Here is a 17329-nt window from a genome sequence, read left to right on the forward strand (position 1 = left end):
CTCAGTGGTTAGGAACACTGAGTTCAGTCCCAGCAGTGGCCTTAACTCGGGCTCCACGGCATCTGATGCCCTCTCTGGCTGCTGATGGCACTTGCACACATGTGACAAACATTCACATAGATGAAAACAGAAATAAATCCTAAAAATCCTATGGTTTTCAGCATCTGATTTTTTAGAAAAATATTAGTGATGTTTCTCCCAGCATGGATGTTTGTCAGAAATCCGGGCTACCTTTACTTTCGTGATTTTGTTTTATGTTCCAGGTTTTTTGTGAGTTGTATTTTTATGTGTTCTTTACTAGAGATATTAATTTGAATTAGAGCATGGTGGTTTTGTGTGTGTGTATGCGTGTGCGTGTGCGTGTGTGTGTGTGTGCGCGTGTGTGTGTGTGTGTTTTGAATCAATTTTAGTATTTATTCAGGACTATTTTTAGAAACAGTACAGACAATATATAGTTTAAATATAGACAGTAAAATGGGGGGGAACTTCTCAAACAAAAGCTGAACAGTATTATAGAAATCTTTATTAACACAAGGCATTTGAGGTTGTGGTTATAATAGGTTTCCATTTTAATTATTTCCTTTGACTTTCACGGTGGCTGTAGTTCTTAGAGCTCTTGCCCTCAGCTGCTTCCTTTGTTGCTGGGTAAGGTTTCTGATACTTTTCTCTGATTGGCTTTAGGCAGAGAAGGCTTTGAGCCAATCAGAGTGAATTTCAGTTCCCTCACAGGACTGAAGGAAGCGCTGAAGCAGCTGTTGATTTATTTCCCTTATGAGGAGATTATATAAACTAAAATTATGGCTGCAGCAAGCTCCCTCTTGGGTATGTTTGAAAAATTGCAAGGTTCACCTGTAAGGAAGGGGGAAAATGATTAGTTTAAAAATGTGTTGACTAGAAAAAACTAATAAAGATAGTGAATTTGGGGCAAATAAGAAACTCTGGTCACAGGGTTTTTTTTGTAGTATTAAAAATCCCCTCTAAAATTACCTTATAATCTACACATTTTATTGCTTTTCAAAAGCAGAGCTTATACAGTTTTTTTAGCCAACTGTGAAAGGCAATTAATTGCGCGTGTTGTAGTAAATATATTGTTAGCACCCAGTCACCAAGAGTGGACATTTTGATTTCGTTATATGAATTAAGCTGAGTCAGTTCCGTGCAGTAGGAGGCTCTGCTCTTTGCCATCCTGCCCATGTCCACAGTCCTGGTGCATTTTGGGTTTGGAAATCTATATTAGTAACGGTATGTGAAATGGTTTGAGAGATCATCCCAATTGAATTTAATATTTTGATGGCTTTTATTTATAATTTTTTTACAAATATAAGAACTATTAACCTTGTAAAAGAAAATATATTTGAATTTTATAGATTTTAACTCATTATGTAGAAATGCTATTTTTATGTATTGTTCCTGTTTAACTGATTCCTCAGATAAGTTATATTTTAGAAACATTTATGAACATTGATTAAATCCAGATAAAGTAGCATAAAAGATATAAATCTTATCCACTTATTTATGTGTACTGTATATTTAAAACAAATCATGGAATTACGACATGGAATCTGTGTTCTAGGTTATTTGTTTCAAACAAAGAACCACACCGCACTATTTCAGATCTGTGTTTCGTTAACTATGTTTCTCTGACCTTATTGTCTGTCTCCTGTTGCTGGGCAGGAAATAGAATGCTGGCTGCTGATTGGCTGAGTTTGTATGTAGCTCTTCAACAGCCACTTAAATTCTTGAGGTTTTGAGCAGGAAGGTTATAAGCTAAGACAAAACAGCTTACCTTTGGCTCATGGCTGAGATCTCTTGCTAGAAAGTGAAAGAAGTGGGTGCAGGGGAGGGGGTTCAGGAAAAAGTTCTTTAAAGAAGAGGCTCACTGCTCTTCCTTTAAAAAGAATTTATCAAAAAATTGAAAAAATTACAAGGCATAGAGACATATCAGGTAACATACTTTTCTCTGGTTATTGATGTATAAATTTCTGTAGAAAATGTTGATATTTCACCATATTTACTTGGATCCAAATATGTAAAGTAAGGACTTTATATATATATATATATATGTATATATACATATATACATATATATATATATATATATATAGTTTTTAAACTGCCTTTTGATTAAAAAAGTACTTCCGGTAAAAACTTAATTCATTACATCATGTGATGTGCTTCTAGATATGCAGACATTTTCTGCTGTAAGATAGACATGCTTTTTCTGTAAAATGAGTTGCCGTCACATGGGAGTGCTTTGACTCGTGTTGCTGCCTCACAGCGAAGCAGATTCTACAGAATAACATAGATTGTCGACACCTCAAGTCCAGATGATACCTAAAGTGAGCTTTAGGCTACCTTCTGGTAACGCAACCTTGCAGATTTGTCTGCAGGGTACACGCCCTTCCCTGATGTAAAATTTTCCTGATGAGCTTTGCTATGCAAAATAGATTTCTCGAAGCAGATTGCTGATTGGTTTGCACAGATATGTCTGAACTGGTTTGTACTTGTTGTTCATGCTACTTCCTTATTGTTTTGTCTGTTTTGTTGTTAGACTTAGAACCTATGAAAATCTGCTGAATGGCTGCAGTGTGCTCCCTTGTGGGTAGTGAAGGTATTTACCTCAGTCTCTGGCAATACTTTAGTTATTACTGAATTTAATGGCTTTGTTGCAAAAACCAACTTTACTTGGGTTGTATTTATTTGTATTAAGTGTTATTTGGTGGAGAGAGTTTAGTAATAATTTTTGTTTATATTGGCTTACTAGATTTTCTAATTTCTCTTTCTGTCTCTCTCTCTCTCTCTCTCTCTCTCTCACACACACACACACACACACACACACACACTCACTCAATGTTATTTAAGAAAAAATTTGTCTTAGAGTCTGAAAGTTACGCGTAAGCAAGCAACACACAGACTTTACATCTAGGCTCAAGCACACAGCCATTCTAGATGGCCTTTTGTGTGGTTGCAGTCTTACACTGTGACACAGGCTGGATAGGAACTGACTGTAACTCAGGTTTGCCTCAGAATTGTAATGCTCCTCCTGCCTCAGCCTTCTGGTTGCCAGGATTACCAGTATACTCTACTTTGCTTGGCCCGAATCCTTCTAATTAATTAATGTATTAATTAATGTTATGAATTAGTCACATCTCATAATTCTCAGGAAAGCCTGTATGGTAGACACAGTGCCTCCTAAGACAATTTAAGGTACACTTTTCTTTTTAACACTTTAAAAGATTGAAATGTTAGGCACCTGGTTCATCTGGGAGAAGTGGGGATTCAAATTTATAACTCTCAGCAAAGTTCATCGGTTATTTGCACTATGAAAAGTTAAGGGGTTTTTGTTGTCATTGTTTGTTTGTTTTTGTTGTTGTTTTGAGACAGGGTTTCTCTATATAGCCTTAGCAGTTCTGGAACTCAATCTGTAGACCAGGCTGGCCCAGAATTCAGAGATCCACCTGCCTCTGCATGCTACTACCTTTCCCACCCAAGTCTTGGGATTAAAGGGATGCACCACCACACTGGCTTAAGCTTTAAAAATGTTTAATTTTTTTTTTTTTTTGTTCTTTTTTTTCGGAGCTGGGGACCGAACCCAGAGCCTTGCGCTTCCTAGGCAAGCGCTCTACCACTGAGCTAAATCCCCAACCCAAAAATGTTTAATTTTAATGTAAATAATTATAGCTCTTGGTTATGCATAGACTATCTGAAAATGGGCGTTTCAAAGCTTAAAGGAATGGTGCTTGAGTATTTGAACATTTACGGTGTTCATTACAGTCGGCACAGTGAGTGCTGAGCTGTGCTGTCTGGGGTAAAGTTCACTGACAGCACCGAGCAGTAGGCATTGGAAATGCCAGGGGTTGATTTCTTGCACCAAAAAGCTTATGTAGGAAACTGTATAGGTAACAGGACTTGGAAGTGGATGAGGAAAGAAAATCTCCAAGTTTAATTTTAGACTCTTAAAATAGTACCAGTGTGCTTTTGTTTGAAGGTTTCTGTAGAGTTGAAAGATGCTTTTTCTAAGAAGTACTTTAAATAAAAAGAAAACACTAAAAACTGTTTAAATTATTGAATTAAATTCAAAAAGTGAATGCAGAATAACATAATCTGGACAGTCTTTGACAAAGTGCCATGTTCTTAGAGCTGTATTGGTCTCTGACAAACAAATCAGGCTTATTTTTATGGAAAAACATTGACTATTAACAACTTAGGTTGCTTATTTATTGTGGGTAAGTTACATCAGTGAAGGTGTTAAAACTTTGATGTAGTATAGGTTGTTTGTGGCATTTTAGCCCCATTCTTGATTGAGTAGCACTGGGAAGTATATCAACAAAAGAGAAGGGCGGTAGGGAGAGCGGATACAGCACACAGCTGCACATCTACATGTGTTCTATTCTGCCTATAGTTAATCTCTCTCTTCTTTCTTTCCTCCCTCTTCCCCCTCCCGCTTCAGTCTCTTCTACAGCTGGCTATGCTCTCCTTTTGGTGGGACAATACCCAGGACCTTCCTTCACATACCAAGCAGAAATGCTCTGCAATGAGCTTTAGTCTTAGTTCTGTCTTCTTTTAAATGCTCTTTTGCATTAACCTTTTGATAGCATAAAATTGGGGATACGGGGTGTCTTTGTCTTTCTTGTTATCTTAATGTCATTTCACAATTAAATGTAGCATCTACATCTTGATAACCTTTAGCAGATAAATTTCCTTTTGCTTGTTTAGAGTTTTTAATTAGGAGGTAGTGCTGAATATGGTCTAATGGATATTCTATGTCTGCTCAGGCAGTTTATGTGGTAAATCACACATACACATATCACACACACACACACACACACACACACACACGCACGCACGCACGCACGCACGCACGCACACACACACATGCAGCCACTCACCCACTCACCCAAATATATTGTTTTAATTTTACAGACTAGAACTTCAAAATGGAGCTATTGTCAAGGCATAGTTCCTTGGAAGGTTCTGAGGAAGGATTTGTCCAGACACATCTTCTAGCTGCCTCTAGTTGTTTGGCTTGTGATAGTTCCTGTCTCACATGGTTTTATTCTGTGCATGTCGTAGTCTCAAAGACATTAATCACTTTGCAGTAGGGCTCACCCTAGTAACCTTATATTCATTTACAATTTAAACAGTAAGAATATAGAACCCCATTCTTAATCATTTTGGGAAAAACTGTCAATTAGGCACTTTTGTGGCCCTGTATATACTAGGATGCTTCAAGACTTGCCAATGATCAATATTGCTTGGCTTTTGGATGTGAATTTTTAATGACCTTTACCTGATTAGTGTTATCTCCTAATGAAACATACTGCTTAGTCATTTATAGATAAAAGGAAGAACTATGAAAATTAGAAAATACTTTAGCAGAAAAAAGATGTGAGGATGAGGGGCTGGAGATGTAACTTTGCAGTTAAGAAAGAGTATTGGCTGCTCTCACAGGGAACCCGAGTTTGGTTCCCAGCACCAACATGGTGGCTCAGAATTATCTATAACACGAGTTCTAGAGGATTCATCACCATTTCTTCACCTCCTGCATGCACATAAAATAAAAATAAATACCTTGAAAAATATTAGATTCATTTCTGTGTATATAATATGAAAGGTGAAATTTAATTGAGGATTAATGATTAAACTTGAAGCACAAGGAAAAAGATGACGTGCAGTGCTTAGTCTTGGTTGTCACGTGAAGAGATCTAGAATCACTGAGAGGTAGGCCTCTTGGCTATGCCTGTGGATGGGTTTATCTTGATTAGGTTAATTGGGTAGAAAGACCCACCCACTGTGAGTGGCCCCATTCCCTGGGCTGGATGAGGGTCTATAGAACTGGAAAAAGTAAGGAGTGTGTGGGAGTTCATCGTGACTCTGGCAGTGGATGTGATGTGACCAGCCACTTTAACCCCAGCTGCTTCAGCCTCCCTGTCATGACCTGTGTTTCATCAAAACAAATCCGCCCTCCCCAAGCTGATTTTTTTTGTCAGTATTTTATCACAGCAACTGAAAAAGTTGCAGATGCAAATTAACCTCATCCAAAAAGTCAAAGACGTTATATTAGGGGAGAAAGCAGCAAAGCGACAATGCAGATACAAATAAGAGCATCACCAAGAGTGCACTCTTGGACAGATAGGACGCTAGCAAAATTGACCAAAGGAGAGCATATTCCAGTGTATGTAGTTTTTAAGTTGTGCAGCTGTCACTACAGAGGATGCTAGCACATTTTTATTATTTCATAGAAGAACCCTGTACTCTTAGCATTCATTTCTTGCTTTCTCCAAACCTTCAAACAGAGCTGGAGTGATGGCCCAGTGGTTGGTTAAGTGCTGCTCTTGTAGACAATGACTCATGTTTGGTTCCCAGCACCTGTTTTTTTCCATGGACTTTTTACGTTCCTGAAGCTTCTCTCATTTTTAATTCCTGTATCAAGAGTAAAACTTAGCTTTGTTCCTTCTTCGTTCTCCTGTATCGATGTTCTGCTGTGCATTGTTTTGTCCCTTTTAGATTACGTGACTAGTAAATACGAGGACTAAGACATAGTAAGGATTAAGGTTTCTGTTGTCTTTGTTTTATATTTATATGATCTAAATTGTTCATATTTCAACTTTCATTAAACTTGTAATTAAATGACTTGTCTCAATCATTGAAATCCTTTTCTTTTTATTTAAAGATTCAAAATGGATAATATAGAGGAACCACAGAAAAAAGTCTTCAAGGCTCGAAAAACAATGCGAGCAAGTGATCGCCAGCAGCTCGACGCTGTGCACAGAGTCAAAGAGGAGCTGCTGAGAACTGACGGGAAACTGCTAAATGGGAACCATGAAAATGGAGACCTGGATCCTACTTCACCTTTGGAAAACACAGATTGTATTCAAGATAAAGAAGAAGTGAATGGTGTTGATGGGATTTGTTTTGAATCTGAAGAAAGTAAAACGGAATGGAAAGAAACACCGTGTATCCCCACTGTTGGTGTAAAAAACAAGCAAGAAGATTTGAATAGTGAAGCTTTGTCCCCCAGTATAACTTCTGATCTTGCTTCTAAAGTAACCACTGAACCAGCTTCTGGTACTCCAGCCTCCGATAACCCAGGATGTGATACCCTAGCCTCCGATAACCCAGGGTGTGATACCCTAGCCTCCGATAATCCAGCCTCTGATAATCCAGCCTCCGATAACCCAGCCTCTGATAACCCAGGCTCTGGTGATCTGGCTGCAGGAGAGCTGACGACTAGAGTACCAACCGCTGGTGAGTCCGCCTGTGAGGAGCTCCCCTCCAGCCATCCATCCTCTAGCGATCCCTCTTCCAGTGATCCCACCTTTAGTGATCCCTGCTGTAGTGATCCTGTCTCTGGAGATACTGCTTCTGAAGAACCCACCTCTGATGCTCTTGCCTCTGGTGACTCCGCTTCTGGTGACTCCGCTTCTGGTGAGCCAGTGTCTCATGAGCCAGCTTCAAGTGAGCCAGCTTCAGAAGAAAGAGTCACAGGTGCAGTGGCGTCTTGTGACCTGGCCTCTGGGGAGTCAGCTTTGGATGATTGTGTCACCTCTGGTGACTCGCCTTCTGATGATCTGCCTTCTAGTGAGGAGTCGCTTCGTACGTCTGTCTGCAGCAGACTGGCTTCTGGTGAGTTGATTCCTGGTGAGCTCACTGTGGAATCAGCCACTGACAGTTTTAAACCAAGTTCAGTGCCGGTTTGTGAACCAGGTCCTGACACTGACAAGACAGAGCAGAATAGCAAAAACAATGATGATTGTCCAGACAGGAATGACGACGACGAAGACTTAGCCCAAATTCAAAGTAAAGATGCATTTGACGAGGGGAATAAAGTGAACAGTAATGTTGCTGAGAAGGAAGGAACTCTAGAAACACACAGTGCAATTATTCATTCTGATCATCTACCTCCAGAAAATACGAAGAAGGTAGAGGAAGACGCTGTTGCCGAGCCTGCTCTTGAGGAAGAGGCCATCTCCAGCAGCATGGAAGTTGACCAAAGTGAAAAGGACAGGCATAAAAGTCCTGTAGAACTTGTTGACGCTGCCAGTGAGGACCCCACGGAGGAGGGCAAGAAGAATACTGTCTCAGACAACACGGACTCTATGGAAACAGATGAGATCATCCCTATCTTGGAAAAACTTGCACCCACTGAGGATGAACTCAGTTGCTTTTCAAAAACTTCTCTCCTTCCAGTTGAAACAAGTCAAGACTTGGAGGATAAAATGGAGGGTTCTTTTGGCTCACCCTCAAAACAAGAAAGTAGTGAGAATTTGCCAAAAGAAGCCTTTTTAGTCCTTTCTGATGAAGAGGATATTTCGTGTGGAAAAGATGAGTCTGAAGTTCTAGCACAGAATAAGACGAGCTCTCCAGGTTAGCTGATTAAGGATTTTTATTTGCTTTAATAAACTGTTTAATACAACATACTCAATAATATCAATATTAGTGATCCATGAGTAAGGTTTTAAAGAAATGTTGGTTTTAAAAGGGGAGAAGTTGGGGGCCAAGGAGTTCAAAGTCAACTTTGGCTACATAAGTAGTTTGAGGCTAGCCTAGGCTACCTGAGACCTAGTCTCAAACCATTATCAAAATAAATAGAAAAAAAGTCTTACTTTTACAAAGTTAGAAGAACTAGTATGTCATAGTAATCTGGAGACGAGCTGTTGCATATTGCTAAATGATAGCTGATACTTTCTAAATGATTATAATCATAGTCTAAGGAGACTAACCTAGTATTCCTTTTCTGGGAAAGTTCAGACATTAGTGGATGTCTGTCCAAACATCGTATGCACACTTCAGCTGCTAGTCAGTCGCTTTCTTCGCTCTCAGATCAAGCCCTCCAGCTGCATGGACAAAGCTAGCGCGCGTTTCTTCTCCTGTTAAATCTGGCTATTCTCAAACTTCACATAGAGCCTTAGTCCTCAGCCTTCCTAGTGCTGTGACCCCTTAATACGGTTCCTGATGAAGTGGTGACCCCCAATCATAAAATCTTTTTTGTTGCTACTTTATAATTGTAATTTTGCTACTGTTTTTTTTTTTTTTACCATAATGTAAATATTTTATATGCAGATGGTCTTAGCTGACCCCATGAAAGGGTCATTTGACCACAAAGGAGTGGTAACCCACAGGATAAAAAGCACTAACCGGAAAGATAGCATTTGCACCATTGTACTGGTATAAAGCTTAGAAAATGTGTGGAAAAGGTAGGTTTTCCTGATTCCACATTCTCTTGATGTATTTTACAAGATTGAAAATGTTTATTGGCCTTTTGTACTTACTTATGTATGGATTACCTGTTACTTCCTCTTTTTTTTTTTTTAAACCACAATGAGTATATTTCTATCAACTAATCTATAGGACTTTGTAGTTTTTTGTTTGGTGTGCATGTGTGTGTGCCTTTGTGTGTGTTTGTGTGTTTATGTGTCTAAATATCCTTACAGATTCAAACCAAAGCAAGGGGTTGGCAGGCTGTAGCCCATCAGTTTAGCAGGACAGAAGCAAGCCTGTTTGTTTATTATATTACATATAGTTATTGTTACTTCTGCACAGGACAGCATCAAAGGTTTTGGCATTACCAGAACTATAAGATCTGGTCACCAACTTTAAGTGATCTTACTGTCTAGTTTTGACAGGCTAGAGCGAAGCTCATGGAAGTTAGAACTATGAAAACATAGCAACTTAATGAGAAGGCCGTTCTTGAGAAGAGCAGAGGTGTCATGACAACCTGGCCTACCCAGAAGGATGGAGTCTATAAGAACTAATGAGCTAGTAAGCTTTGTATTGGATGAGTTTTAGAAACCCCTGTTCTGAGCAAAGGCATCTGATTATTTTATGTTAGAGAGATGGCGCAATGCTGGATATTCATTTGCTACTCTTGTCGCCGAAGACCAAAGCACCCATATGGTACCTCACAACCTCCCATAACTCTACCTCTGGAAAGACAGAGCTCTTTTCTGTCTCTTCAGTTACCTACACACACACACATACACACACACACACACACACACACACACACACACACACACTCATATACATACACACTCATACACACACACATACACACACATATACACACACACTCTCTCACACACACACACACACACACACACACACACACACACACTCAGACATACACATACACATCCATACCCCCACACAGGCACACCATACACCCAAAGACAGTTTGTACAATCCCTAGAGACTGAGCAAAAAGTTAAAGAAATAATGGACTCTACTTCCTTGTTACAACTTGTTAACATTTTTTCTTATGAGTTCTTTCTATGATACAATGTAAAATGTACCATACATTCTAATCCTTGTCATCTATTCTAAAACTCAATATATGTTCTGTCATAAGTGCCATGAATCTAGTAGGCAGATCTGACAAATGGTAATTCAGCACAGAAGATTTTGAGTTGTTTAGACCTTAGCAGTGTGTCATTTATCATTATCATTTTGATAACTGTGGCTACTGCTCTAGTTTTACTATGATTATTTATTGTTAGGTGGTCAGCATACATGCAAAGGCCAGAGGATAAGGAGTCAGTTCTCTTTACCATGTACAGCTTGGGCATAGATGTCAGGCTGGCTGGCATATGTCCTTAACTCTCTGTGCCACCTTGCTGGCTCTGGTTTATTTTAATAACAGAAAGTCAAGAAATCAGAATGATTTATAATAGTTGTTACCTATTATAGAAAATTAATAAGTAAAATTATTGACTTTGAATTTAAGTATTTTTCATATTCTGTTTATTAAACATAAATACGGCTTGAATGTGAACCTGCTCTTAAACTTCTCAGTTTGTGCTCCCATATTCTCTAAATTTCCTATTTTGTGACTTCAGTTTTGTAAATCATTTGTTCAGTAGTCCGAATGGTGACCAAAAATGTGAATTAATGAGGTGTTCCTGATTTCCATAGAAATAAGGCTCCCTTTTCCACATTTGTCCTAACAGAGGGAGAAAGGAGTGAGAAGGACAGCAAAGCTGAGGAAGAGAAGCGAGTGCCCGATGAGGAGCGGCCGCCTGGGAGAAGTATGCATGCTCCAGCTCTTGTCTTGGTGTGGCCTCAGTCATGGGCTCCCGTTTCTCCCCACGGATGGTTGCAGCACTTTTTAACTTAAGCCACAACTTACTGATGTTGTTTATGAGTAGCTCAGGGTTCTTTGGCTGTGTTTCGAATAGGAATGTGTTTACTGTGTTTGTTCTGTTCTCCATTCTGCAGAGGACGCAGACTCCCAGTAAGGCTCTTATTAGGCTGAGGGCAGGGGGCTTTGCCTGGCTGTGGTCAGTGAGTGCCGTGAGTTTCTGTCCACAGCAGATGCATGGGGAAGGAGCTGGAGCTGGTGCTGGAGACCTAGAAGAAGCTAGAAGCCAGGGTTACTTTGGTTGACTTTTGTCTATATTAAAAAGTTGTTAATGATATTAAATAAATGCATATATAGGTGTGAATACATTTCTTTGCTATTCTAACAAAGCTAAATAGTGTTTCAGCTCCTCTCTGCCTTATATCCTGAACATTATTTTACAGATCAAAGGAAATAGGTTCCACTTTGGTGGCCATAAACGATGTTGGAATACAAGTGATTTAGGTTTTGAAATGCTGAAAAGCCAGTCCAGGTCTTCAAAGGACTTCAAGAATGTTAACATTTGAAAAAAATGTTTTAAGTAAAATCTTTGAATGTGTATTCTGTGCCAAATGTACTTTTGTAACATAATTTTGCTATCTGTATGTATCTGAACGCTACTTGGCTATGTTAAATACCTTACATACTCTTACTGCTCTAAGGTTGAATGATTAGGGCACGGCTCAGTCAGAATGACAGCCTGGCACTGTTTTCACAGAGGAAGGAGGATTAAATCATTCAGCATGTACATAGCTAACAGATAGCTGTGGCATAATGATGGCTGTTATATGTTAGCGTGTTCTTGTGTGCTGTGGGATTGAGCAGAGACAAGAGCACGATGGGAGGCCTGTCTGCATGGCAAAGCTATAGACAGCTCTCCTTCTTAATGTGACAATTTCAAGGAAAAATGCTGTTTTCAGTGTGCATTGCTAAACACTTGGGAAGTTCTGTTTGTCATGCTGAAATCATTTATTTCATCTTTAAAGCTGAGCTTTGTTGAGCATGCCTACTGAGTGTTTGTGGTCCTGAGAGTATCATAGGATGAGTGGCTGAGCGCAGCCTTGGCTGGCTGGAGTGTGGAGGCCGTGACCGAGACAGTGGACTCAGCAGTGCTGGTTGCTTTGTTGTTTTTCTCAGATGAATTTTCCAGACGAAAACGGTCCAAGTCAGAAGACATGGACAGTGTGCAGTCCAAACGGCGGCGATATATGGAAGAAGAATACGAGGCAGAGTTTCAAGTAAAGATCACAGCCAAAGGAGACATCAACCAGAAGCTTCAAAAGGTGGCACACATTGCGTTTCAAATGCGTCAAGAGTGTCGCTGCATGCTTGGAGATTTTCACCATGGTCCTATTCTTCTCTGTTTACCTTGACATAACCTAGTCAGAGCTTGAAGACAATGACAAGCTATGAAATCTGTGATAAATTTTATTCCTCTGACTACTTGGCTACAGTATTTTTATTTTAAAACATTGTAGTGAATATTTAAATAGAAGGGAGCTATGACATTTTTCTGTTATTAAAAAACTAAGGATTTTGAATTTTTCTTTTTCTATATGAACATTATTTTACAATGAAGAAGAAACAAACTTTATTAATATTTAAACGTTTTAGTAGACTTTAATCTCTATAACATTAAGTTGGTCCATTCCCAAATCCCTTTTTATGTTAGTATAAAGCAGAACAGAGACAAGACTTTAGATGGATTAGGAAAAGTGAGTGTTCAGAGTAAAGATTTTTTGAATCTTCCCTGTATATGATATGCTAGCATATACAATATATGTTGAAAACAATTAGTGCTGTATGTATTTTCGGAGTGTGAGGAAGGGGAGCCGTCTCAGGGTAAATAGTGTGCCAGCTCGGGTTCGCAGTTTTCATTGGCTGCACTCACAAGCCAGGCATGGGTGTGCTCACCTGTCCTAGCTAGGCCACTGGGAAGCTCGGAGGCAACTTCGGGGGTCCGAAGGGCCAGCCAGTCTAGCCAGTTGGTATACTTGCACTCAGCCAGTATGAGATACTGTTTCTAACTGAAGAATCATGGAAGATACCCCGTGTTGATCTCTGGACTCCATGCTTACCTTCATGAGCACACATGCGTGGTATACCACATGTGCACATGTTTATGTGTTCAAATGTTTGTAGAGAGATGTGAAACTCAGGCTGCCTCTGTCTCTGCGTCTCCCAGTCTCCTTCTCCCATGAGACATGGTTCATAATAGCTTAGGCTGTATGGGCTAAGTTATAGCCCAGTTGACCTCAGTCTTGCAGATGTCCTCCTGTGTCAACTTCCAGGTGATATGAATACAGGTGTGAGTCACCAAACCTGGTTCTGCTTTTCAGGGTCTTATGGACTTAGTTATAAATTAATAATCTAAAATTTCTTCCACTGAGATACTAGTACAACAAAAACAAGTATTTATGCTTTCTTTAAAAAGAAAAATTAAGGAATAAGGCGCTAAAAATGCTGTTAGCTTCTTCCTTTGCATGTGAGGTGGTAATGGGTACAGTGCTAATCACATTGTGAGATAAGCCTGTGAGGGAATGGGGAATGCCTGTGGCTTGATGTCTCCATTGCTAGGACAGCTCAGACTGCCAGGGTCCTGGTCACTGGGGGCCAGATGGAGTAATAGAAGGACTGTGAGGAGGCATTTAGATAAAAATATTTCATCAATTCTGACACCGCAGTGGCATTTTTTAATGTATCTCACACAGTTCCCAATCTTTAATAGGTTAGAAAAATTTTGAACTTGTTCTTTTCAACAAATTTTGTCTTTATGGTTTCAGCATAATACGGAAGATGAGAAAATGCTAAAACTTCAAAGTATTTTATGATTTCTACTGTATGGAAATGTTTTTCTTAGGGTGTACTTTCATTTTGAGGTAGTAGAGAATCTTAGTAGGTAGTATTGAGCTTTGGATTTTATTCTTTAAATTAGTTGATTGTATTTTATTCATTAGGTTTATATTGTTATTAGTCTTTAATATTTGTTTTTGTTTTGTTTGCTGAATTGCCTTTTTGCAACAGGATTTTTTATTTTTTTATTTTTTTAGGTCATACAGTGGTTGCTAGAAGAAAAACTGTGTGCCCTACAGTGTGCTGTGTTTGATAAGACGTTGGCAGAATTAAAAACACGAGTGGAGAAGATAGAGTGCAACAAGAGGCATAAGGCAGTGCTCACCGAGTTGCAGGTCTGTCCCATGCCAGTCTTCCATTTATAATTTATCTTCTGATCGTGTGTTACCACTTATATATTTGAGGTTGAGTACAGAATTAAATACTTTTGCATTCTATAAAAGAAGGAAAGGTGTCTGTTACTAGTTTTTGCCGGGGCTGCTGTAAAAACAGAACCACACATAGCTGGATGCTTTACCAAATGGAATGAGTGTATTCACAGTTGGAGATGGAAACCCAAGGTGAAGGTGTCAGCAGAACAGTTTTCTCTTGAGGTTTAGTATTGTGAGGAAGGGTACATGTCATGCCCTCCTCTGCTCTGCCCTCCCCTCCCCTCCCCTCCTCTCCCCTTCCTTCTTTTATCATCACCACCACCACCACCACCACCACCCCCATCACCACCACCACCACCTTTTTAATTCTAACTTTGGCTTAAATTCTACTTTTATCAGATGTGTAGGTACCTACCCCAGCTTGCTTTCAGTTATCATTTGCTTGGACTATCATTTTCCATGTTTTCATATTAACTCTTTATCTTTAACTATGTGATGTGTTTCTTGCAGGCAGTAATCAGTTGGTCAGTCTGTCTGCATCTTTGAACTGGATAGTAAAGATGATTTACTTTTATTACTGAGAATTATACTCTTATTCCTGGAATTCCTTGCTCCTCAGTTGATTGAACACTCTTTCTTCCCTCCTCATCTTATAATTTTGTGGTTTACTGTGTTAAACGTGCTTAATTTCCTAGTCCTGTTTGTACATACTCTCTCTATATACTCTCTCATGGACTTCATCCTTTTATAAACTTTTGTGATTGTGACTTTCTTCTTTGTGTATGTAGGATCTCTCATTTTCTCTAATTTTGATTAAGTAGTCATGGTTTGAAGTAGCGTTTGTTCATCTTAGACAATGTGACATGAAGAATTTCTGTCTGAGTTGTAAATACCTCTTATACACGAAGATCCATATCTTCTTCTAAATCAGAGAACTTTTCTGCTATAATATGATTGAGTAGATTTTCTATGCTTTGAGTTTGCATCTCAATTCCTTGTCCCTCATGGATTAAGTTTGGTCTCTTGATCAGAGTTCCTGAAAGTTGTGGTCATGGTTCATCATTCTTATTTTCCTTTATTGTTATATGAATATAAGAATTTCTTTACTTGTTCTCAATTTCTGATATTCTTTCTTCTGAGTGATAAGGTCTTTGGATGATGCTTCATACTGAGGTTATATAATTTACCTTTTCATTTCTAGTATTTGCACTAATTATATATTTCACAGAATATCTCTTTGTTAAATTTGGATTTGCTAACTAAATGCCCAAATTTGATGTACTTCATTTGTCTTCATTTTTTTCACTGAGGTGCTTGTTCTGTTTAAAATTATATTTTTGAATTCTTTGTCTGGCATTTCAGTCATTTCATTATTTTCAGATTCAGTTATTAAAGGGTCATTCACTTTTGGAGAACTCTCACATTTCTGTGTTTCTACACTTTATTGTATGTATCTGTTGATTGATATTTCTAGTTTTATATAGGGTTGTCTTAGCTGGCTGTTTTCTCTTGAGGTTTCAGTCTCATTTACTCCTCAGGGAAGAGAAAGCATACACAGTAACAATTGCTATTTAAAAAACAAACCTAGGTGTTAAAATTTTTATTACATTTATTTAGTATGTATATGTATATGTATGCGTGTGTGTGTGTGTGTGTGTGTGTGTGTGTGTGTGTGTGTGTGTGTGTGTGTAGACACACTATGGTGTGCATGGTGGAGTCTAGAGGACAGCTCTCTTTCTGTTTATGGTTCTGGGGGATTAAGTTCAGGTTGTCCTCTTGGTTGGAAGTGCTGAGCCATCTTGTAAACATCCTTAAATGAAGTAAAATAGTTAGAAACATTTGGTCTTATACTTAGGGTGAAAGAGTAAAGGCCCAGGAAATATGTGATAAGCTCGGGAATTAATTAAGCCAGAGTTCATTAGAAATAGAGAACAATATAGGAAAAGGACAGAACATGAGCGGTAATGTCAGGAAAGACCAGGCAGACACACGATGAGAGAGAGAGAGAGAGAGAGAGAGAGAGAGAGAGAGAGAGAGAGAGAGAGAGAGAGAGCGCGAGAGAGCGCGAGAGAGCGCGAGAGAGCGAGCGAGCTGTAGTAAACAGTAACAGAATGACAGAGTCAGAGGAGCAGCAGCAGGGACCAGCCGACTCCTCTGTGTAGAGGGAGGTTAGGAGCGCTCAGGTGTGTCCCCTAAGCTCCTCAGTTGGGAATTCACCTCAGAAGGCCCAGGGTCACTGAATTGTTCTCTGTGAATTCCAAACAGGGTAGACATGAAAGGGTTTTTGCCATCTACGCTCCCTTCATCTTTCAAAGGGTAATTAATAAGCCCTCAGCTACCCATCTGTAGAGTCAGAAAAGCCTTTCTGAAAGACATTTAGGAGACTTCCGTTAGAATATGCCCTGAGAATTCCACTTCTGTAAAAAAGCATAAAGAAATATTCTCAAGGAACAAGCCTAACAGTTACAGCCTTGTATGACTGTATTAAGGCCTGGGAAACACTCAATTTATCTAATAAAAACAAAAACCACTTATATAATCAGCTTCTAGTACATTGGTTCTCAACACGGTCCCACTGGCGGGCCGTATATCAGATGTCATTCATATTAAGTATTTAGAATTCATATGGTAGCAAAATTGCAGTTACGACGTGGTAATGAAATAAGTTTAAGGTTCGGCATCACGACGTGAGCGACTGTGTAAAGGCTGCAGCATGAGTAAGGGTGAGACCGTAGATGGAGTACGAGAGTGAGTGACAGTTGAGTCCCTACAGGACATAGATGTGAGTTGTGTCCCTCCCCATCTCCTCGGACTCACGTTTACATCTCTATGCCTGTTTGTTTTCAGTAAACACTTAAGTGTGCCTGGAGCCATTTTGAAAAACAGCTGTAAATAAAGCCTTACATATTCCAAAATAATCTGGTGTTGAGAACAAACACAGCAGTTGTGTTTAAGGGCAGGTTGGTGTGTGCGTGTTTATACCTGG

General features: G+C 39.3%; 1 protein-coding gene across 6 annotated transcripts in view; it reads left to right on the forward strand.

The window, feature by feature from the left end:
• The window catches only part of Atf7ip (activating transcription factor 7 interacting protein), an 85750-nt gene that overhangs the window by 34688 nt on the left and 33733 nt on the right, over positions 1–17329 (forward strand). For 3 of the 6 annotated variants that reach the window (NM_001107893.2, XM_063286153.1, XM_063286154.1), the window contains exons 2-5: positions 6674–8367; positions 10950–11027; positions 12257–12402; positions 14170–14307. In NM_001107893.2, the coding sequence (NP_001101363.2) occupies positions 6681–8367; positions 10950–11027; positions 12257–12402; positions 14170–14307 (2049 nt within the window). In that variant the 5' untranslated portion in view covers positions 6674–6680. Of the gene's footprint in view, positions 1–680; positions 823–6673; positions 8368–10949; positions 11028–12256; positions 12403–14169; positions 14308–17329 lie in introns of those variants that run through there. The other 3 variants (XM_063286156.1, XM_063286157.1, XM_063286155.1) reach the window with 2 other exon arrangements.

Source organism: Rattus norvegicus, chromosome 4, assembly GCF_036323735.1.
Source record: "Rattus norvegicus strain BN/NHsdMcwi chromosome 4, GRCr8, whole genome shotgun sequence".
Taxonomy (NCBI): Eukaryota; Metazoa; Chordata; class Mammalia; order Rodentia; family Muridae; genus Rattus; species Rattus norvegicus.